Genomic DNA, 23180 nt, shown 5'->3' with positions numbered 1-23180 from the left:
ACAAATCTGCTTCCTAAAGTTGCCTAGGCTCTAATCTGTCAGCAGGGATGGAGAAGGACATAGAAGAGCAATACTCTAAAGAGAATTTTTAGCACTGCTATGGACTTGGATCTCTATTTATTAGCAAGCACCAAAGAAAAATAAACCAGCACATTTACAACTGCAACTACAGAAAAATAATATCTGATATTCCTCTGCACCAGACAGCTAAATTCTTTGAGTATAACTTTAAGGCAGCCATGCAATCACTGCTCCTGATAGACCACATTAGTCAAAAATATCAAACTTTACCTGGTATCATTCAGCAGCAGAAATTTGTAACATCTTTCATAAAATAAGCTTCAATACACATTTGAGCACCTGTAAATTCCAACTGTAATTAAACCAAACAGCACATGTTTAAACTACAACTGCAGTCCAATGAGACAAACCAAAACAGATTTCTGTCTGTAAATTAACAACTGAGAGTTGGTTAAGACTACCAGTGCAAATCTGCAACTGCTAGTGCCCTACGTCAAAGAAAAACGAAAGCAGAACTTGACCAAAGACAGAGTCTGATATTACAACTAAATTCATCAAGTGTTTGGCTGCTACTGGAAGCAACACTCCCACTTGGCCTTTCCTTGCTCCAGGTTCCCATCTTTTGCTTTGCAGGAGCAGATGTATTTATTCACCTAAACAGTGACATGCTTCAGGAATCTATGTCAGCAACAGGTCTGGGCTTGGGTGTTTAGCAAGGATGGGTGGGGGACTAGTTAGCTGTGTGTAGTGATCAAGAGGATGTGCCAAGGTAAGGAAAGCAGCAGAAATGGGGATGCCTCCATTTAGCCAGCTGCACTGGCAACCTGCACTTCTAGCTCCCACCAAGCCCCCTCAAAGAACGCACCTTTTGAACAAGCTTAGGTTGTGCTTTTTACCTTTTGGACTCCGTTGTCTTGGGTCCTTTTTTCTCCAACCAACTGGTAATTGTCCGCTGTTTACAAACTGAAAACCACAGTTCACCGTTACTACAGGAAACATGACAAAACTGCAACAACATTGTGTATGAAAAAGATAACTTGTACTGGGTGAAGATAAAAACACCTCCAACTAAGCCCTCATTAGCATCTCTACTATAGGGAGCATCCAGACATTAGCAGTATTAAAACTACACGTGATGCAATATTTAGTTTGCATCAGTCAGCAGCAGTAGGTGTTATAATAATCTTTATGAATTCCAGGCAATGAAACAAATCCCACCACACACACCAGGTGTGTGGTGGGATTTGTTTCATTCAACCTTTTTCTAAAATATAGTTAAAAGGTTAAAAATAAACAGTGAATGTGCAGAATTCAAAGAAAAGAACAAAGTAACTTGAAGTTTCTAGCTCTCATCATTACCTTTACTCACCACCACAGTGAGCCCCAAAAGCTTCTGCTGAAGTTTGGAATGAAGAGGCAACATGACATAACTTAAAATCAAAAAAGAACAAACAACAAGGCATCTTTGAGGGCCCATCCAAGAACTTTATTTGTATGTGGCATACTGTGAAACATAAAGCTCAGTGTAAGCACAGGACACCCTATAAGTGACAAGCTCTCAGAAAAGGACTTTTTCCTTTCTCCTCCACCCATAAACAGTTTGAAAAGCTTTTCAATACTTACTCCCCTAAAAAGCAACAAAATGAAGGACACAATTTCTTTAGATTTACTACCAACAACACAGTTCCAGTCTTATTTGTGTGTTGCTGCAGCTCACACAAGGTTTCAATAGAACAGCAACACGTGAATTAATTATGCAGAGACTTGGGGGGAATGAGAAGAAAAAATTCAAAGCAATTCTTTCAAAACTGGAAAATAGTCTTTATTAGTATAAGGGATATTTAGTTTTGCTGTTGTTATTTAAAGATATTCTGCAAATTTGGCAACTAGCTTCAATTCCCTTTCTTTCCATTTGCCAAGCGAAAGCATCTCCCTGGTACTGCTGCCTGTGCGAGGTGTTTGCTCGCTGCTTGCAGCTGGGTAAGGAACAGCTGGAGTGCCTCACTGGAACAACAGTTTTGTAGAACTTCAAAAGCAGTAAATCATGCTTGCAGAACTTCAAAAGCAGTAAATCATACTCTTCTGATTCAGAGCATGGGAAGTCTCAGCAGCCTTCTGCAAATGGAGGTTGTGTCACTTGTATCAAAGATGGCTGAGGCCATAGGTTACTTAAGAGACATTGTTTCATAAACACTTTCCCTGACATTCAAAGCCTTGAATCCACACAGCTGCTTATCAAATACCCTCATCAGAGGATACCACAATTATAGAAGTAATCTCCAGAAAACACTAAAATAATTTTTAGTTTTTCTGTAATGGCACAAACAACAGTGCAAATATTTTTATTTCCAAAAATTCACTAAACTTAATCTAGTAGTTATTCTGATTAGCAAATTTCACCTTCTCCTAACATTTGAAGTGTTAATCCAAATTGCCTACAGGTAAGCAGCCAGAAAAAAAAAAAAAAGAAAAAAAAAAAAAAAAAAAAAAAAAAAAAAAAAAAGAAAAAAAAAAAGAAAAAAAAAAAAAACCAAACACAAAAACCTGAAGAGACATGTTAAAACATAGGACAAAGAAACCTCTTCAAAGGCAGCTGACTACTTCTTGAGGTGTAAACTTGTGCTGAGGAATAAATACTTATTCATTAGCACAATAAACAGAAATGATGACAGCAGCACCAGAACAGATAAAAAGGCTTTAGTTTGAAGTTCAACACCTGAGCAGCCACATAAGCCCTCCAACCAACAAAACACACATCACTTTCACACTTCCAGCATGGCTTTTTGCTACAGATAAGGTGGTGAAAACAAGAGGCAACAACAAAACAACACATGCTCATTCTCAGCATGAACAACAGAACCAGATTTTGCTGCCTTTTTTGTTTTTAATGGCATATTTATTTCTACTCGAGATTTCCCAAACCATTCCCATAAAACAAACCATCCCCTACTATCTACCTTTGTGGAAAACACCCTAATTTTCAGAAGATTCTGATTTACTCTGTAGGAATGTACACCTCTAACTCCAAATTATCATCTACTCAAAGCTGTCTCCTGGTTAGGGCTTAGTGAAGTTTAACTCATCAGCTACAATGACAGCAAATCTGTCTGGGGCTTTTTTTTCTTTCCATACATTCCTTTCTATTCCTCAAAGAGGTGCATTAAAGTTTTATTTTGACAGCCTTAGCTCCAAATAAAAAACAAAACTAAGAAAGCCACGTGGGAACTTCATCTACACAGCTTTGTTAGGCGGCAGGAGGAGCAGCCGCCCCACCCCAAGGGGCCAGCAGCGCTCCAAGCTGCAGCCACGTGCTTACGCGAGCTCCTGTCATTACTCCGGGCTCTCCCTGTGTGACAGCCTGGCACAAGCCCCGCTGAAAGCCTTTTTTCCCGCAGTAAATATTTGTCCCCTCTCTTGTGGAACACACTACCTTTAGAGGCTCACACCTCTCTTCGATGATTTGCTTTATGAGTGGAAACTTGCAAAGAATCGGGCACAAAACCGGTGTAAACATCCCGCACGCAAAGCCGTCGGCAAGGGGAAGCAGCGTGCACCGATCACACCACGGGGCTGGGACACAGGGGGACACGCTGGCACCGGGAAGCGAAGTTAGACACAATTGCAGCCCGACGAGGAAGGGCAGCTCCGGGGGGGCTCCGTGCACCGGCACACGCGGCCCCCGCCGTCCAACCCGCCCAGGCGGGCGGCAGCACGGCAGAGATGCCCGGAGCCGCACAGAGGGACACGGACACCGGAGCCTCCGGCCCGGTCGCCGCCTTCTCCTCCCGCCCAGCCCTAGGAGCGACCGCGGGCGGGTCGGGCTGGCGGGGGGCGCCGAGCAGCGCTGCCAGCTGGGGCCGGTTCAGCGCAGCCCGGGCTCGCAGGCACCGCCGGCCCGTCCCGCACCCCGGCAGAGAGGCGGGGGCCAGCGAGCCCCGCTCCGCGCCCGGCCGCTCCCGCCGCCTCGGGGCCGCTACAAACCTTTATTCCCCACGGCGGTGGTGGAGCTGCTGCCCCCGGGCCCCTCCTGCCGCTCTCCCTGGGAGCCGCCGCCGGGGCCGGGCCGGGCTTTCTTCCGCGGGGGTTCCCGCCCGCAGCCCGCGCTCATCCTCGGCGGGGCCGCCCTGCCCGCCGGGGCCGGCCAGCACCCGCCCCCCGGGGACGGCGCGACGCTGCGGCAGCGGCTCCGCCCGTCCGCATCCTCCGTCCCGCACGCCGGGCTCTTCCCAAGGCGCGGGGGGCGCGGCGGGGCCGGCAGCGAGCGGCGTCCGGCGAGCGCGGCCCGGCGCTCGCAGCAAGATGGCGCCCGGCGCGCCTCACCCCGTCGCCATGGCGACCCGCAAAGCAGCGGGGCCGCGCGGCACTTTGCGGTTCTTTGCGGCGGCGCTTTGCGGCAGCCGTTGGTGGTGGCGAGGGCGGCGGGCGCGGGGCCGCCATGGAGGGCGGCGGGAACTCCAAGGGCACCGGGCTCGGCGGCCTCTTCGGCGCCGGCGGGCTCGGCTACTCGCACGCCGACCTGGCCGGGGTGCCGCGTGAGTATACGGGGCAGGCGGGGGCCGCGGGTCACAGGGACGCCGCGTTCGCCCGTGCCGGCCGCTCCCGCTCGCTCCCCGGAAAGGCAGAGCCGGCCGGTGCCGCCTTTTGGGGAGTCGGGAAACTTCGGGCTGAATTTCCCCTCCGGCCACGCTCGAGATCTGCCCCTTTTTTGCCTTACGTGGTTTGAATTGTTGGTGTTAAAGTGTTCTGTGTTTTTTTCCTTTTAGTAACTGGGATGAGCCCTTTGTCACCGTATTTAAACTTGGACCCCAAGTACCTCGTGCAGGTGAGGAGGTGGCGTGTGTTTATTGCGTTCAACTCGATTTCAGTGTTTGCATTACCTGAACACCTCAGACCTGCAGTGCTGGGCACTGTGCACTGAAGTCTTGAACTGAAGAGCAATGGAAAGAAACTATTTTTTTCAGTATTATCCCTTATAAATCTTGAAGTGCTGTGATATCTAGAACAAAATGAGCACTGATGATGCAGAGGATAGGTAGGGCTGTTGTGTCAATCCAAACCTGCTGCTGTTGGAAGGAGATCTTCCTCCTTGCCTTGAGGCAGACAGCCCAACACCACCTCACACACCTCTGGCACTGCTCACACCTCCACTGAGCCCCTTCAGTCAGTAAGAGCAGCCAGAATCCCTCCTCTTTTCATGGATGAATTTTCTGAACTGTGATGAGTTGGATCAGTTTACTGAGGTGTTTGGCCAAGCTCCAGACCTGATAACAGGCTTTGCCATCACAGCAGCTGCACATTTCACATCACTGTCCTTATGTCATTACCCAGCTGAAGGAAGATCATCATGAAGTAAAATTTTCCGTTTTATTCTGTAAATAATTAGCTGTCACACTTGCACATCTTAACATCAGTTGATATAAAACAAGACCATCATAAGGAAAAAACAAATAAATCAAGTAATGTTTTCCATTTTCATAAATATTAACTGCAGCTGAAAATGTTAAAGTTAATCCAATTATGATGCATGTCAGTGATTTTATTTAGTTATTATTTTTCTACATATATGGCTTATGTTATCTGAGAACATGAAGTTTTCTAGAATTAGCAGTTAAAGGTCAACAGTTGCATAGTGCCTGCTAACCTCTGTGCCTCTTTCATTTCTGGGTCACTGTTTCTTTTGCAAGGGAAAGCTGTGCCTGCAGTTCTGGGGCCTAGCAGCTCTTCCAGTCTGGGTTACAATGTAACATTCCCAGAAGGATAGAGCACCCCAGCTCTGTCTCTGGTGGGAGTGGGTTCAGTGCTGTTGTTGAGTGGTCAGAAAGAAGCTGAGATTATTTAGACAGTCTCCAAAAACACTCTCTAAAGTGATTTTGTTTAGTTAGTAGTTTGTGTGAGAACATGTTGGTGTTAAAAACAGTATAGCAGGGATTTTGGGACAAAGTGTGTGTACTAAGAGACTTCTAGAAACAAAAGGGAAGTTTGCTTTAAATGCAAAGTTGTTGGCATTCGTGCCATGAAACAATTCTAAAAATACCTATTGATGTAACACTAGAGGCTGCAGTCTGTGTTGTAACACTTCACTGCCCTTCATGTTTAGCTCTAGTGTGTTGAAGTAACAGCAAAGTGCATTGAAATAAAAGGGAATTCCATTTTTTTTGCCTGAACAAGTTGACCATACAAGCTGTGAGGTCTCCTTCCTTACAGGATCACAAGACACGGGAATGGCTCTGAGTGCCCAGCACTGACTGACCTTTCTTTAACAATACACTAAACAGTCTCCACAGGTTCCTTGGGCTCTAAATACTGAAGGGAAAAGACACAGCTAATATTTCAGAATAATAGAGGTCTTCCCATAATAACAAATGGTACACTGGTACTCATTACTTTAAGCTCCACATTTTTGGTTGGTCTGAATGCAAGCACAGAACAAGATGTTTTCTACAATGCTGTGTTGCCTGTAGCAGGTAACAGGTGTTACAAATTTGCATGTCAGCCTTTGGCAGAGGCCTAGAGGATGGGCTTTTGAGGTTTCCTCTAGAAACTTAGATGTTACATAGGCAAGATTGCTTCATCTTGACTTCTGGGACAGCAATGAAAACTGTTAGAAACTGCTAACTTGTGTAAACACTGAATTTCTCCAACTGTCTAGTTACAAGGAAGATAGAAACCATATTGTAGGTTCATTTTATTGATGACACTAGTCACAATTTTAGGAGCTGTTTTTTCTGTATTGCCATTCCCATTCAGCATCAAGTGTGGGCCAGTAAAACCCCTTAGAATGCATTTCCTTGAGCCTGCAGCTGTTGGAGTCATGCATCAGTTAAGTAGGGGTGGGTAATACTGTGACTGGAAAGCACAGAAGCTTAAAAGAGATCTGCTGCTTTAGTATCTTATCAGCAGGCATCTTCAGTGTCTCCCACTGAAGAAGTGCCTTGGCACACCTTATCTCTACACATATGCCAGCTTCTCTAGGCCATTTCTCTAGCTTTTTAGACCACTGATTTGCAAGAACACGAGTTTGGTTAATTTTTTATTTGTCCATCTTTCTCCCACAGGGACAATCTCACATATTTCAATGCCTGATCATTGGTTTTGAGTGAATTCCTTGTATTTTTCACATCCTTAAAATAAGTCACTTATTTCAGTGCAAGGAAATACCTCTTTTCATAAAAGGCAGTTTTTATTTAGTATCGGAGTAGTGGGAAACTAAATTAATGCATTATTGTATCAGACTGGGTTGCTCACTAAGGAAATAGTGCTATGTAATCAGACAACAGGAATGTTTTTAGAAGGCTTGTATTGCCTGCTGCAAGATGTAATTAATAATTAAGCAAATAGTCATTAAAAACAACCAACAACCCACACAGTACGAGTTCCTTGGCTGACTGATGTAATTTATTAAAAGTTAGCACAGCTAGGGGGGAAAAAAAAAGCACTCAGTCCACTGAACTTTTTACAGTCCTTTTTCATACTTAATACAATACACACATAGTATATTCCATCTCTGTGCTACTGTAGGCAAGAATTTTCCAGAAGTACTCATCCATCTTTAGTTCATTGCATGGATTAAAGAAAAAAATGAATATGGCTTACATTTTGAACTGGACTGGGAAAATACAAAAGTATTTGTTTTTGTCTTCCCCCAGGATACAGATGAGTTTATCTTGCCCACAGGAGCCAACAAAACTCGAGGCAGATTTGAGCTGGCCTTTTTTACCATTGGAGGATGTTGTATGACAGGTGGGTGGTTGTGGTTTTCACTTTTCCCAGCTGTCCAGGTAACACCTATGCACTACAGTGATGGATGAGATTGTAAATGTCTTGTTCTGCAAGACACTGTCTGTTCTAATCTTAAGTAAAGAGATACTTGATTTTAGTTTATACATTGAATTCCATTTTCAGTATTTGTTTCTAGTATTGTTTATTCTTTTTCTTCTTAAAATGTAATAACTGATGTTATTCCACCTAGGGGCAGCATTTGGTGCACTGAATGGTTTGAGACTTGGCTTGAAGGAGACACAGAATATGGCGTGGTCAAAACCTAGAAATGTACAGTAAGTGTTCCATCTAAAAAAAAAGTCCTTCTTAGTGACAGAGTTGTTTCTTCCAGTTTATACAAGGTTAGCTCTGAATATACTGCAAAAATAAATGTTTTGGTTTTTTTTTTTTCTTTAGTGGGGACAAATGGGAGTCAGTATTTGTCTTGATCAAGTTATTACATGTTGTTAATTACGGTGATATTCATTAAATGTTAGAGAAATAATTACTACTTTGATGTTTACTAAAAATCTACTTCAAAGTCAAAGCAGTTTTTATATGTGAAGGATTCCCAGAAGCAATAGTGTTTACTTTCAGCTATTTTTTGCTGTAATTTATCTGAGCACGAGACTCCCTTCTTTCCCAAGCTTTTCACAAGCAGGAAAATATTCAAGTGCAGAGCTGGGCCTTCCTGGATTTGCATTAGGGATGACATTGGTGCATGGTGCTGAGCAGGCATTGCAGGGGGGAGCTGTTCTGGGTTATGGCATCCCGGAGCACCCGTGACATTGCTATGTTTTCACCTTACCTGATTGTTTGAAAGAACACATCAAAGACAGGAACATTTGTTTCAACAGGATGCCTCTTAAAATGACAGTTTAGCTATAGCTATAGGAAAACCTATGTGAAAGAGACATTGGAAACCACAGGAACAGAATAACTGGGGGAAAGCATGGAAAATTTTCACTCCCAGAATACTTTTGCATCTAGGGAATTTTCTGGTACAGTTTATATTGGCTCTGCTTCTTTTTAAACTGTTTCTATATTCATCCCCTTCTTTATCAAAATATTCACCACTGTAATGATGACTCTTTCATAATGCTCTAGATGAACAGAATTGTATTTTAGGGTTTGGAATGAGCAGAGTTGGAGAAAGCCACGTTAAGCATAAACCTTGGCAGGTCAAGCCCAGGAGGTGGCAGTCATGCTGCTCTTATCCTGGCTCTGCAGGGCAAAGGTCTGCTGAAGGTCATCACCTTCCAACAGTGCATTAAGTTCTGGTTTTCACTCATCAGCTGCAGAGAACAGACTTGCTTAGCTAGATTTCTTCCAAATTTATCCTTAATGTACACAGATCTATTTCTTAATGAATTTTAATTTTTTTTGATTTTTGTTACTCACTTGTCAACAGTATGCCATGGGTGTTAGAATTACCGATTCTCTTATCAATTCAGAATGAATATAAAGTTAAAAGGTGGGGGGTGTAATTAAGAAGAGGTTATCAATACTCTAGCCCCTTAAATATTTTTCTCTTCTTGTTTCAAAATGAAATGTTCCATTATTGTTTAGTTCATTGCCTAACCATATTCAGTAACGACCCGTGTCCTAATAAAAATTATAAAAAATGGAAAAACAATAGAAAATTAAATCAGAAGGAACATAAAGCAATTAAAGTGTCAGACATTAAATGCTGAACTAAGTTCCAGTGGTAGTCAGCTGTCCAGAGCAATACTATGCCTGTGATAGTGTTACACTGCTGGGAGATAAAGATCAGTCATTCTTCTGGCTGCTGTTGTCACCGTTCTGGAGACAGCTGGAACCAGCAAGAGGTGGCATTGTGCTTCTCTGAGAGCGCACTAAAGGTTCTCTTTTCCTTTTAGTGCTAGTCTGGAAGCCTACACACAGACACACCTCTTGGCCCTTTGCTGGGTGGACAGATGGTACTGGAAGGGACTGTCTCTTTCCTTCCTGACTTACTGCAGTCCAGACTTGCTTTTTTGCCCACACCATTTGCTCAGGCATCCCCACACTCCCTGAGACATGGTCCTTGTAGAGGAGACTGAGGCTTTCTTGGAGATCTTTTAGCCAGCTACGTCTGCATAAATGTGTCAGTTATTCCTGGAGCTGTGTGCAGTCACCATTGTAAGGAAGGACAACTCTGGTTAGAAAGTCATTTGAAGGGAAGATATTTGAGTCTTGGGGACGGTCAAGTTTGCCTTGAAAAGAGAGAAAGATTTCCTTAAGACTTGACAGGACTGAATATTTGCTTTCAAAACCTTTTAGTTCGTCATTGCACTTTTGTTAACCACATATATGTAAACACACAAGCCCTACTGTCATAAACACTGCCTTGATGTAAACACAGTGCTAAATGTTTTCATACCTCTTTAACTCCTTTGTAGAATTCTAAATATGGTGACAAGGCAAGGAGCGTTATGGGCTAACACTCTGGGATCACTGGGTAAGTAAAGCCATTCCTTCATAGAGAAGGCAGCTTAAAGTTGGAATTGTGGGAAAGTGTATTTGTGTATTATCTGAATAAGAGTGTTCTCTAAATTGTCATTATTAAATCCATCAGGAAAAAGTGAAGGTTTTTGTCTTTGGGGGCTTGAGAGTATTCCAGTATACATGATAATGGAAATTAAAGGCTAAAATAGGATTTGCAGCATAAGGAGCCAAAAGGCTTTAATTAAAACCCAAATTTTTTTACTATATTATAAACAAACTCTAGCTATATCAGAAATAACTAGAAATTACATATAATAAATAATTAATAATAAATGCCAATTAAATTACAACTTTAAAATATAATTTAATTTTTTTTAATAACTTTAATAACCTACATTGAGACTGTGGTCATGTGATCAACTGCCTAATGTTTGTTTCCTGTAAAAGTCAACAAAGTGTTTTTGTGAAGAAGAATATGATAGTACAGATTTATCCTTTAAATGATGGTACATTAGCAAGAAAAATCTCATGTGGCACCACTTTATTAACCCACATTAGTTATAAACAACATTTAGGTTTAGAGTCACCTAAACCTAAATGTTGCTTATAACTAATGTGGGTTAATAAAAAAAGAGAAAAGAAAATAATGAATAGCCTAATGTATAAGAAAAAAAACTTCTATGAACTGAGATTTGGGTGGGAGGGGGCTGTGAAATAAAATCACATCAGTTGCCTTAGAAAAATGAGATTATTTTGTAAAAGTCAGTGAAATAACTAATGCCCTAGAAATGACAATTTTTTTTACCTCCCCCACAATCTTAAACAATTGAAAACTGATGCAGTAATTTTAAAAGGAGATATCTAAAATTGATTAGATTATTTTGAAGAAAAATAATGATGGAACTTGTTATCCTACAAAGTTGTAGTTGAAGTTAGCAATATTTAAAATCAGAGACTGCATCATGTTATAACCCAGTCTACGTCTGTTTCACTTTTGAGAAACACATCGAAGTATAGGCTAGGTTGCATGACATTTTATTTCAGTCTTATTTCTGAAGAGCAGATTAGCTGCCATTTAATTTAGGCATTAGCTTTTGAGGCATTGTATAGAGGGCACAGTTAGAGGGAGGATTCTGAGCTACAGCAAGAAAAACACTTTTTCTATAAGCAATGCCTGTTGCCTGCTGAATTTTATTGGGCCATTTTTTGTTTGGATTTTTTTTCTTTTTTTTTGTTCCAAGTCTAAGAAAAACATGTCTGAGAACTGAGATGCAGGCACACTGCAGTTCAAGGTTTCAGTTTAAGTGACACATTAACAGGTTTTTTCAGCTGTGTTTGAAGAAAGATTACTCAAGAAAATGTTTGTGCATTCCAGTAAAAAATGGTTCTTTTTCTTACAAAATATGGCCTCCAAAATCACAGAGTTAAGCAGAACTTTCTGTTTGGGATTCTGGTAGACCTCTTTCTCGTCCTAGCTACCAGAGAAATTCCTTTCAAGGAGCCGAATTATTTTTGCAGCTTAATTCACCTTGTGTTGCCTTTCTGTACCTCAGAGATTCTTTTTGTCACCACTGACAATTTTTGTCATTCTGTTCCTGAACAGAGGCAACATCTGTTTGGAGCTATTTTTAAAAACTATGTTGAATTCGGCTTTTCCTTCCCTCATTGTTAATCTACTTGCTGCTAAGACAAACTGAAATACCCTTGCCTGTGCTGAACAGAGAATGATGCTGCTGTTAACTCATTGACATTATTATGGTTGCTTATGAAGGATTTGCTGCCTTTCAGCAGAAGGAAAGATTTCAAATTCTTGGAGGGCAAGGAACGAATTAAATGGCATTGTCTTTATCACTTCAAAATGATGACATACTCCACTATTCTCTGCCAGCATGAAATATGAGTGTATCATGAGGTGTGGGGTTGGGAGGGGGACTTTTCCTTTCATCAAAATGTATAAATGATAAATGCACTCATGCTGAAAAGCCCATGCATTTCTCTTTCCTGTCCTTTCCAGGACAGTGCCTAAAGTTATCTCAAAGCAAAAAGCCCTCTGGGGGTAAAGATTTCATGCACAAGCAGAGGTAGAAACAGCTGGAAATGTCAAATCCCAAGCATTCTAATAGTATTTTTAAAAGAAACATAACCCACTGTACTCCAGCTCTTGGTAGCATGATCTGAATGCTGTACTTAACTCACATTTCATCACTGTCACACATGGACAGCAATTTTCTCTACCTAGAAAGTGCTGGGTTTAGTTTCATGTCATCCACAGAAGACAGAATGAAGCTGCCAGTACAAATTTAAACACTGAATTTTCAAACAAATTTGAACTATCAAAATAGGCTTAAACTTCAGTCTGTGCTTTATAGCACATATTGTCATGAAAAATGCTACTTTATAACCAAACTATAGCTTGAGAAAGAAGAAATAGCTATATAGGAAGAGATTTGGAAAAGAAACACCAAAGATGGGATTTTGCAGAGGATTCCCTTCAAGTGAGCAGAAAATCTGTTCTTCAGAAGCATAGTCTAAATAGCTACCCCAAGCCTAGATTGTAAGCTTTGGGTCTCAGACCATGGAAGATTTTATGAATATATCTTTTTCCCCCAGCTCTACTTTACAGTGCATTTGGAGTCGTCATTGAAAAAACACGTGGTGCAGAAGATGACCTGAACACCATAGCTGCTGGAACCTTGACAGGAATGCTATACAAAAGCACTGGTAGAGTAGCAAAATATTTCTCCTTTTCCTTCTCTTTGCTTATCCTAGTTATTAGGATTTTCCTTACTTTTACTAAATACTGTCCTGCTTTCAAAATTGAGAGTTTAAAAATGGTTATTAGCTCAATGTCCCCTAACCCACAATGCTTTTCACCCAACTTAGGCTACCTAGGGAAAACTTGCACTAAAAAAGAAAAAGTCCAGCTGAGTTAAATTTGATTTTTTGTAATTGCACAGGACTGACAGTAACCATGAGAGCCAAATTATGACTGTTGTACATATATACTGAAGAAACAGTCATTTATTTCCTCAGGTATATGGTGAGATTGTATAAAATACATAGCCACCTCATTCCTAGCCATGTTTTCAGCAATAGCAGGAGTAAATCTAATTGTTTCTCAATTCCATGAGTGGAGCAGGCAAATGGGAACTACCTTGCAAAGTGAATGGGGACAGGGAAGGAAAACACAGAACACAGAGACTTTGATTTTTTGTAATTGCACAGGACTGACAGTAACCATGAGAGCCAAATTATGAGAGATTGATTGCATGGACATGAAACTTAATAAAAGTGATCCATGTGACAGTAGTTCACATGATAGTGGTACCTGGAGCTGCAAAAACCCTACACACAGAGAAATTGATGTATTTATGAAATTATTACTTAGGTTTTCATGAAACTGTTGTCTTGGGATAGGATCTAGTCTTTGCATAGTGGTCAAAAGCACCAAAAAAGGTGATTTGAGAACAGCATGGATTTGAGGTGAGACTGCTGATGCAAACTGAATTGCTTGCAGGAGAGAGGGTCTAATCTTCATCAGCAAAATGGCTGTCAGCACATGTTCCAAGCTTAACAATTGGAGGGATCTTTTCTAGAGAATTGCTGGGTACCACAGATTGACATTAGCACGTGGAAAAAGGTTTTATATTTTAAGTTACTCAGTAAATGTTTGGCTGCATGACTCACCTGCATTTTATGGAGGAGATAATGCAAGAATTGACCTATGTACTTCTGCATATCTAACTGACCCTCAGTGTCTTAACAGTGCTACTAAAAACCTGCTTTTTTGGGGGGCAAAACAGTTTGAGTAACTCTATCTTCCTGATGGCTTAGACTACCTGAAGCTACAAATAATTGGCTGGAACAGCCTTCATAAATATGAGACTCTTAATTTAGCAAGGGCACATTGCTCTCCTGTAATCCATTTCTTCCTTGGGATTTCATGAGTGATATGACAGATTACCAAGAACAGCTGGAAAGGGTAGCTTATAAAAGCCTAATATTTTCTGTAGGAGCTTATTAATAAGGAGAACTGTCATGTAATACTCCAGCAGAAGCATCCCCCTTACCTTCCAGAAGTATAGAGCTGGCATTATGTGTAATATTTTTTTGGCACAGTGCAACCACAGATAACTACTCCAGTCACATGCACAGTCATCTGACACTACTAAGGTTTTTATTACCAGAGCACAGTGGGACATTTGTTTTGTAACACAAGATCTGCAGAGCTAATGGCAGTCCTTATAAAGGCAAATGAAGTTAGTAAATCTCTATTCATTGCAATATTGTATTTCAAGTGTGTGTTGTGAACCATAGTGCAGAGAAACTGCTGCCTCTCCTGTCACCTTATGCCAGATCACCCATTCTTATTCTGTATGGTAAAACTTACAAGTTCTGCCTTTACATTGCATCACTGTATATACTTAGCTTAAAATCTGGAATATTTAAGCCATATTTAAACCATGCAAAAGATCAGCACATATCTGACACATCAAGACTGTAACTACTTCCTGTGCTACATGGAATGCCACAACATGTTGGCATTAGAAAGAAAAGGAAAATGTAAAAGCTGTCAAGGACACTGAATTAGAAATCTCCATATTTTAGTGTCAGATGGAAGCTCACACAAACATGCCATTGCAAATTAAGGCTGCTCTAGTCCACAAGGGGTAGATACAGAGTTGCAGGCAGTGCTATTCAAACACTCAGATTTCCCACTTCCATCATTCCTGCTTTGTAAAGAGATCAGGAGCATACTTAAGAAGAAATGGGATAACGTGTAGCAGGCCTTTTATAACTTCCTGCTTAACCACAGTACTGATGGAGGAAACACATCACAATCTGTTTTGCACTGAAAAACACTCCTGTGTACACTGCAAAACCTAGACTGAATTTCTGAAACCAATGTTTAAGCATCTGGTGAGCAGACAGGGGAAAAAAATACAGCTGGGAAGACTTTGAAGGCTGAGATTCGTTGCCCCAAACCGGTCCCGGTTTTCACAATTTGTCCTTGTAGAAGTGTTAATCATTACCAAAATGGCAGCAGTCAAACAGAACCTGCACGTTCTAAAGCCGTTGATTGGGAGCAGTTTTGTGTAAAGCTACTTGACACAGCTTGTGTGGGGGAAGATGAGAGAGGTTTGAAAGCTCTGCAAGGGAGGACAGTGGCAATTCAGCCCCCTCCCTGTGCTCACCGGCAGTGCCATCAGTCACTGAGACTCCCATTGAGGTGACTGGAGCACTTCAATCCCCAGTAAACACAGGTGAGAGCTGGGCTCCATCTCAGCAGTGCTGCATGGCTCAGGTCAAAAGACACCTATTGAGTGGGAATGGACAGCTGATGGGAGGAGTTGGGAAACCACTTCTGCTTGATTCACCTGACCAAAGGGATCTCCAGCATTTTTTTTAAATTTAATGCCACAATTACTGACTAGATTTTAGCCCAAATGCAGCAATAATAGTACATATTTATTTGCTACACCAGTCTTACAACTTCATGGGAGCAATTTTTTGAGCTCACCACTTAACATCTACCCAGAATCTTCAGTCTGGGTAACAGTTACAAGAAAACCCTTTGGGTTCCTCTGCCAGTAGCATATGCAAAAGAAATGTTACAGCAATTCAGTCAATTCAAGTTTTGCTAAAAGGTCTGATAGTCTAAGTCCACAAGGATGGCTTTTCCATTTAATAAGATACTACTCTTTACTTTTCAATTTCAGGCAAAGGCAGAAATTAGTATCTGCTATGCCATGTTTTTTCTGATAAATGTTACAAAGGACAAACATATCTTAAAACAAACATTTAGCCTCCTTGCATGTGCTTTCAACCTCTTTTCTAAACTGACCATCTTTATTTGGTTTTCTTATCATTGTATCAGTCATGAAACTAACAAACCACCAAACAAAAATGATTGTCACTGTGCACTATGTCACTGTTACACCCTCCCACCGTGAAAATGCATGGTTGCAGTTGTCACAAAGGTACAGCTGGCTGAGGCTCCTACACTCCTCCCCAGGCATGCAGGATTGATCACTCAGGAAAAGATGAACTAGCTGGGACTTTGACCTGACCCAGTGTGACAGCAATTAATTTCTCACTGGAATTCCTGACAGACTTCAGTAAGCAAAAAAAGTTAACCAACTTTTTTAACCTATCTGAGGGTTACACAGGTTATAGATGTTCTTTTTCTTGGATAATTTTTTTTCCTCTCTTGAGGTTAGGGGTAACAGCAACAAAAGTAAACTAATTCTTTGGACAAACTAAATTCCTTTGTTTACTTTTGTGCAGTAAGAACTTGATCTCAGGTGCAGCATCTCATGCCTTTGGAACAATAGACATTACATAATTTGGTACAGAAAATGCTGTGTCTGAAAAGACAGGAACTGCATGCTAGCAGTAGCAGAAGGTAGCAGTTGTCATTTTAAGACCTCTGAACACAACTCTGAAAAGCCAATACTTTATGAATTAGAGAGGGCTGAATGTTTTATTGCCAGCAGTAAAATCTGGTGGGAGCTAAAGATCAGTTTTGTGACATGCAGTGGGCAGTTAAGGGCAGGTGTGTTAGCTGATAGCTTCTTGAGCTATAAAAAGCCTGTTCTCTGAGTCCAGCCCATGTTTTTCTTTGGGCCAGACAGGGCTGTTTTCTCATTTCTCTTGGCTGGAGAGGGGGAAGAGCTTTTTGGGGACTGCTGTAGGTACAGGCCTGGCATATCTTACTTTTCTGCAGTATTTGGAAAAATGAAGCACTTGCTTGTCATCACTTAAGGCCTAAGAGGCATTTTGGAAATTTAAGAACCCCTTTTAACATAACATGTCTATAGGATTATCAATCAAATGATGTTTAGAGAAATTATTTTTTTTTTAATCTGATATAAGGAAGAGGTAAGGACAATGTACAAGCAGCACTACAGGTAGCAACTTGTTGGGGCTTTCTTAGTTATTGAGGACTGATGTCTAAGAGTGTGTGGCCACTGAGAGCAGTGCTGCCCAGCTCTGTTAGTCAGGAGCAGTGAACTCAGAGCTGCAGGGAATTGCAGAGTTTGTAGCTGCCATTCATTTACAGTAGCTGAAGTAGCCTCCTGTCAGTCAGGTGCTGCTGCTTTCACTCAGTGAGAATACAGCAAATTTTAATCATGTTTGCAAAGTAAATTTAACAACTCTACTTCCAAACCAATAAATTAAATTGTAGAGTCCTACTGTTTTTTCTAATTTAACCTTCATACCACAGTAACTGCAGGAAACATTCCCTCTTTTAAACTTTGTTGTTTCTGTATTCTAAGCACAATACTGCCTAAGCTGCAGTAATATGAAAATGGAAGATGCTTTTCTGGAATATATCTTGCTTCCAAATAGAACTTCATCAGATCCCTCAGTAACTTCTGTATCCACAGACTTTCCCCACTAGTTACAAGATTTCATTAAATGAGCCCCATGGAGCAGCAGGAGGAAATTGATACTTTCTAATGACAACCAGCCCCCAACAGATGTTCAAGCAAATGACTGCTTGGTGGTTCGGATAGTCTTGTTACTGAGCTTGAATTTGGAGCAGAGCTGAGATTGCCTTGTACACTTGAGTTGAGCCTTTTAAACCATTTTAAAGTATATTTGTTCCTGGAGGCCCAGAAGGAAGAGAAGCTGTTTTCATTCAGAGTATCCAAGAGAGATTGAAAGACAGAAAACTAATCACAATTTCAAGATTATTGTTCTTTTGTTTGGCATGAGTGGGTCTGAGGTTTTGATTAAGGTATTTGTAATGCTTGCTGTTGGATGGTTCTTGCTTTAAACATTCCAGGAACTATCCCAGGACATTGGAGTAACATTGTGAAAATAGAGGCAGTAAGGTTCTAAATGGAAGATGTTGCCCTCATGGTTTTACCTACTGGACAGGTGCAGCTCAGCATCAGGAGTGGCTCCTGCAGTGCTGAAATGCAGAGCTGTGCTGTTGGAATGCTGTGTGCTATGGCACAGTGCATTGGAATGCTGAGCTCTGCCATGGCACAGTGTAAGCTGGAACCTATTGAAACCCACAGAGGAGGGACCATACTTGGTGGTGAAAGGGTGCAGCAGCTAAAGCCAGAGAATTCTGAAGCCAGAGAACTAATTTCCCATTTAGAGAGCGTCAGATGTATCTTTGGAAACCCACTGCAGTTCTCAACTCTTGTGCAAGGTGCCTGATCTCAAAATACCTGCTTCCAGAAGTGTCTGTCAGCTGGAACCTTTATCTTACTGGGACATGCAAGATTAGGGGCTCGTGGCCATGTTTCAGCAGGGCTTGTCAGGGCAGACTCGGTATCAAAGGCTTGCACAGAGTGATTGCAGAGGAGGGGTGGGAACGTGTTCTATCATGCAAACACAGCTGGGATGGGAGTGGAGAGTTTATTTTTTATTTTTGTTAACAAGTTCATTTTCTCAGAGGCCCTAAGATTTTCTGCCCAGCAGCAGGGCTGCATTCTAAAGTGCATTACTGTTTGAAGTCTGCCACAGACCTAGACAGATTTACTCAAACACAAATCTGACCAGTTAGGTTTTCTTTCCTTTTTTTTTTTTTTTGTAATTACTGTGGGTAGTTCAGAAGTCAGGAGCAACTGCTACCAAAAAATCCCCCAATATTTTATAACAGCAGCATAGTATAGAAACACTGGGAAAGGAACACTTCTTACATGTTTTCTTGGATATTTTCTCTCTCAGTCGTGCACCTATACCAACTGCACAAGTTTAGTACCCTGTTCATGAAACATCTCCAGCAATGTCCCTAAGTTGTCTGCAGGCCTACAGATGGCTTTAGGCCCTGTGGTTGACTTTTGGCAGTGGGTTCAGAGCTGCCATCCTTACCTGGCTGGCTCAGCACATGACAACACCAATACTTGCTGCAGCAGGAGCAGCACATCTAAGTCCTCACACGTGGATGCTAGAAGACAGCTCAGTGACCCGAGTTTAAGATGGCACCTTTCTTGTACAGCCCAGACTTGACAGAATCTGCAGCCAGGCTTGATCATCCTTCAATTACCTGTTCTTGCATAGGAAGAGTAGGATTTTAAGGGGAAAGGAGAGGAATTGATCCTGGGGGGGGGTAAGAAAAGAGCCTGCGGGAATAGTCATAGTTCTGTAGTGCATCACATTCTGAGGGCACGTTCCACATTTCCTTGTACACCTGATGGTCATGAGCCCCCTTTGGGGCTTCCTGCTGTGCTCTCTTGAATCCTGATATGAACAGCAGAAAACTGTACTCTAATGTTGTATTCCTTTACCCCAGCAGGAATGAGGAGTCAGTATTTTTATAGATTATCTCAAATACTTGTTTTGCACAAAGTGTCCTTTAGATTTCACCTGTGGCTTTTTGCCAGACACTGCTTGCACATGGTTAGTTTTGTGTACCCAGCTGCAAGCCCTTCATATGAAAAGCTTTTTGTGCAGCACATTCAGAATCAATTAGCAAACACAGCCATCTACATTTGCTTTCCTAAATGCTGATTTAGGCACATAGATCATATTCAGTAGGGCTTTTCTTAGAGCTGTTGAATTCTCAACAGTTACAGCAGTGAACTCAGCCTTATACCCCAAAAAACCTCTCAAGCAGGCAGGGTTTTTTATCTTGCTGTCAGCAAAACTGACCTTGTTCTATACACTGTACACATTATCTAGCTTGGTTCAGCTGCAATGATAAACATTGCAGAATCAAACTCATTGATGTTCTCCTGCACTGAGGGTCATACTCCCAGGTGTTCTGTGCATTTTATAGTGCATTCTGGGAGCTCTGCTGAGGCACAGAAGAGTTTTGCTGTTTAGTAAAACAACAGAGGTCTCTACTTGTGCCCCTGTACGCCCCAGTCCTCATGTGGATAGAGTGGACATAGGATGCCACGTGACTCCCAGCTGCAGCCAGGTGCCATACCTGCAGGCAGTAGCCAAACTTGCCCTATATTTCTGCCTTACACTAATATGCTCACCAGCACCTTAAGACTTGAATCACCCACGTGACTCAATTTTTATCATTGCAAGGTGATAATTCTGATTATTAGTAAAAGAATAAAGAAAGCTGTTCAATGTACACCATAATAAATACCTGCCAGTTAATCCCTTTCATCTACTTCCTATTTTTTAACTGAAAAATTTTAAAATTCCAAAGACACAGATGCAGTGATAGGTTTTGCATTATGGCCCTAATGAATCTCTGGAGCCCAGTGTCACGCCCATATCAGCTGTTGTGTTCACTTATTTCCTTCCTGCTCTTTCTCCTTCTGCCCAGAGCTAATTATCATAATTGAAAACCTGGAGGAGATTTTATAATAGGAGGAGAGGATGTCTTATCTGTATAAACAAATGTAAAAAGGACAGATAGATTAAGTAGGACTTGGGAAAAGCCATCTTGGCTTCCAGTGCTCCGTAGTGGTTCCCTGGAGCAGTAGTGCTAACACAGTTTGAGAGGAAGCCATTCCAGCAGAAGTAGTGTCAGGACCAGGAATGAGTGACCATGAGCCTGGCAACAGGTTTGAGAGGAAGGTACAAAAAGCACAGGGAAATGGAGAGTTACTCAAGAAAGTAAAAGTGAAAGTTATTAATTGAGATGCCTCTGGATCTAAACAGCTTCTTGGAAGGTGCTGTTCACTGACCATTTGCTGGCAGTAACCCTAACGAGCTGCCGTGTGTTTTGTTTGTTGCAGGTGGAGTGCGCGGGATAGCACGAGGTGGGATCGCAGGCCTGACGCTGACCGGCCTCTACGCCCTGTACAACAACTGGGAGCACATGAAGGGCTCCCTAGCCCGGCAGTCCCTGTGAGCAGGGCAGAGGACACGCTTGCTTAGTCACCAATCAAATCAGTTGTGAGATCTATCTGGTGCCCCTTGCTATTTTATTTACAATTAGTGTGAAACTGGTGGAAGCTGTGCTGGGAGGAACCTCTTGACACCGCGTAGCTGGACTGGCCCTTCCCGCCAGCCAGTTGCTGGAGAGGCAGCAATATTTGTTGGACCTGCAAGTGAACAGAGTGGCCACCGAGACAGAGTCTCCCTGCCATGCTCCCCAAGCAGCCCTGGCCAGAGCTGCCAGGCATGCTGGGCCCCCATAGCTGATCGTGCTCGCTGCCAGGTTTGTTGGGTGCCTGTAAGGTCTGTGTCCATGGAGCACTCCCTGCAGTCCCAGCGCCTCGCCCGGCAGCACAGCCCCAGTAGCCATGGCACAGGCAGGGCTTGCTATTCTGACAGCACAAGGCGAGCTAGCAAAAGGGACATCATCACAATAAAAAGGGTGGTACTTACTCAAACCCATTTCTATCCTTTGCTCTTCCTGCTACAAAAGCATTCTACATCCAGTGACCTATTTATGGATTTATTTTAAAAGACCTGTGTGATGAGATCCTGGGGGAGTTGGTGTGTGAGGGGAAGTGGACAAGCAGGCTGATCATCTCCTGATGATGTTACAGAAAGGCATAGCAGGGCTTGACTTCACTCCCTTATTTGCTCTAACAAATTGGGTGTTTATGGATGAAATACAGTTGCTGTTGCAGAACAGCTGCCAGTGGATTATCAAAATATTTGGGTACTCTAATATCCCAGAACCCATTTAGCCAACAATTAGAAACCAAACAGTATAAAGACTGCACTTGTTACCTATTATAGGACTTATTAGCAAGAAACTTTTTGTCTGAAGTACCATATGTAGGTTAATGGCAGAACAAAGACTGTGATGAACCTGCATGTTCTCCAGTGTTAAATTTAAACCATGTACCAAGTATCATTTGCAGATAAATTAAACAGTAAGTGGGAATTAGTTCAGTAATTAGAGTTACTGTGCAACAACTCATTCCTTCCACAATTAAATAATTAAACAGGCAAAATATTGAAGAGGTCTGAAGACAGGGAAGGCAGAGCAAGGGAAAAAACAGGAAACTTACTGGTCAGCAGACAGCATAATGCAAACCAAGCTTACATTTGAGTTTTCACTACTGAAACAGCTCTTAATAGTTACATTGCTTACACCAAAATAAAAACAACAAAAGCAGTAAAGGGAAGGTAGCAGCTCTTACCTTCCCCCAAGAAGAAATGCCGCATTGCTGAGAAGCCTCATTGGTAGCAAGTAACCACTGAGACCAGCTTTTTATAGAGCAGGTGCTCCAGCTAACGAGCCATCACAGGTGAACTCAATTTGCTTTGCTTGGCTACCAGGTCAAATTAGTTGCTTTATGCCAGCACTTAATGTGGCATAAAGGAAGCCGGCCTTTTCTCACCCCGTGTCAATGCTGGTTTTGTTAAGCCTTATGATCCACAATTCCATAGTGCTCTGCATGTTATTAGTGTGGTGTGAGAGCTGGACTTCCTTCCTAGCGTGCATTTTTTGAGGGCTGTACCACCAAAGAAACTGTCCCCCCGCTCTTTCCAGGCTGCAGAGGGGTGACGTGGGCTTCATCTGCACAGTGCTGTCACATGGGACATCAGGAAAATACATGCACTTTCTTCTGAGCTTTTTCTCTCCCCACTGGCATCAATGAGTTCCTCCCCTGCATGTTTCCTGGTCACCATTGGTTGGACTTGTGTTCCTGCACTCTTCACTACACTGGATGAAGGATTGAGAACTGCTTTGGGGGTTGATGAGGGCAGGGGTGGTCTTTTTAAATGTCAGGAACTCTGCACTGTATCTTAGATTTTCTTAAGATTTTTCAGGACTAAAATGTGAGCCAGGAACTGTCTGTCCTGATTGAAGTGGGAAAACCATGAAGCTTAACAAATGTATTTCCTTCTTCAGGTGCACTGGAGATAATATAGAAGCAAGCCTTTTCAAGTTCATCGTTAGCACAACCTTAAGGCTAGGCTGACTCTTGAGCAACTTCGCATGTTATCTGGTGTGCGGTGCACTCACATTTCCTGGAACTGCTCACTTCAAGGGCAGAGTTGAGAGCATTTTTCTGAAATAGCTGTGTTACAGCTGTTAAAAGTTTTGGTTCATAATCTGTATATGG

At 42.2% G+C, this 23180-nt stretch overlaps 3 protein-coding genes and 1 non-coding gene across 6 annotated transcripts in view; 2 read left to right on the top strand and 2 right to left on the bottom strand.

The window, feature by feature from the left end:
- Window positions 1-4355, bottom strand: part of PARG (poly(ADP-ribose) glycohydrolase) — a 60818-nt gene extending 56463 nt beyond the window's left edge. Inside the window, exons 1-3 of one of the 3 annotated variants that reach the window (XM_041404697.1) lie at window positions 4003-4061; window positions 1381-1451; window positions 918-984 (exon numbers count right to left, since the gene is read on the bottom strand). In XM_041404697.1, coding sequence (XP_041260631.1) covers window positions 918-984; window positions 1381-1444 — 131 coding nt within the window. In that variant the 5' untranslated portion in view covers window positions 1445-1451; window positions 4003-4061. Of the gene's footprint in view, window positions 1-917; window positions 985-1380; window positions 1452-4002 lie in introns of all 3 variants that reach the window. The other 2 variants (XM_041404698.1, XM_041404696.1) reach the window with 2 other exon arrangements.
- Window positions 4356-4385: 30 nt separating this feature from the next.
- LOC121336039 (mitochondrial import inner membrane translocase subunit Tim23) lies at window positions 4386-21488 on the top strand. The gene is made up of 7 exons (XM_041404701.1): window positions 4386-4553; window positions 4785-4843; window positions 7668-7761; window positions 7991-8075; window positions 10182-10240; window positions 12838-12948; window positions 20889-21488. Exons 1-7 carry the CDS (start codon window positions 4457-4459, stop codon window positions 21002-21004), a joined length of 621 nt encoding a protein of 206 aa, XP_041260635.1. The 5' UTR covers window positions 4386-4456; the 3' UTR covers window positions 21005-21488.
- The window catches only part of NCOA4 (nuclear receptor coactivator 4), a 28570-nt gene continuing 14614 nt past the window's right edge, over window positions 9225-23180 (bottom strand). The window contains exon 10 of the mRNA XM_041404699.1: window positions 9225-9995. Within this exon, the coding sequence (XP_041260633.1) occupies window positions 9942-9995 (54 nt within the window). The 3' untranslated portion in view covers window positions 9225-9941. The remainder of the gene's footprint in view (window positions 9996-23180) is intronic.
- Window positions 9481-9681, top strand: LOC121336215. The gene has a single exon (XR_005952712.1). It is a non-coding gene; the product is annotated as a small nucleolar RNA SNORA74 (small nucleolar RNA).

This window comes from Onychostruthus taczanowskii, unplaced genomic scaffold (assembly GCF_017590055.1).
Source record: "Onychostruthus taczanowskii isolate IOZ18803 unplaced genomic scaffold, ASM1759005v1 scaffold22, whole genome shotgun sequence".
NCBI lineage: Eukaryota > Metazoa > Chordata > Aves > Passeriformes > Passeridae > Onychostruthus > Onychostruthus taczanowskii.
The sequence above is the reverse complement of the archived record's forward strand: the minus strand, read 5'-3'. Positions and strand labels throughout refer to the sequence as shown.

What these genes read in the sequence shown, in the direction of transcription:
- LOC121336039 (XM_041404701.1), top strand. Translation starts at nt 4,457, where the DNA reads ATGGAGGGCGGCGGGAACTCCAAGGGCACCGGGCTCGGCGGCCTCTTC. An exon ending in TAACACTCTGGGATCACTGG is followed by an intron (nt 10,241 to 12,837) that starts GTAAGTAAAGCC and finishes TTTTTCCCCCAG; the next exon opens with CTCTACTTTACAGTGCATTT. An exon ending in AATGCTATACAAAAGCACTG is followed by an intron (nt 12,949 to 20,888) that starts GTAGAGTAGCAA and finishes TGTTTGTTGCAG; the next exon opens with GTGGAGTGCGCGGGATAGCA.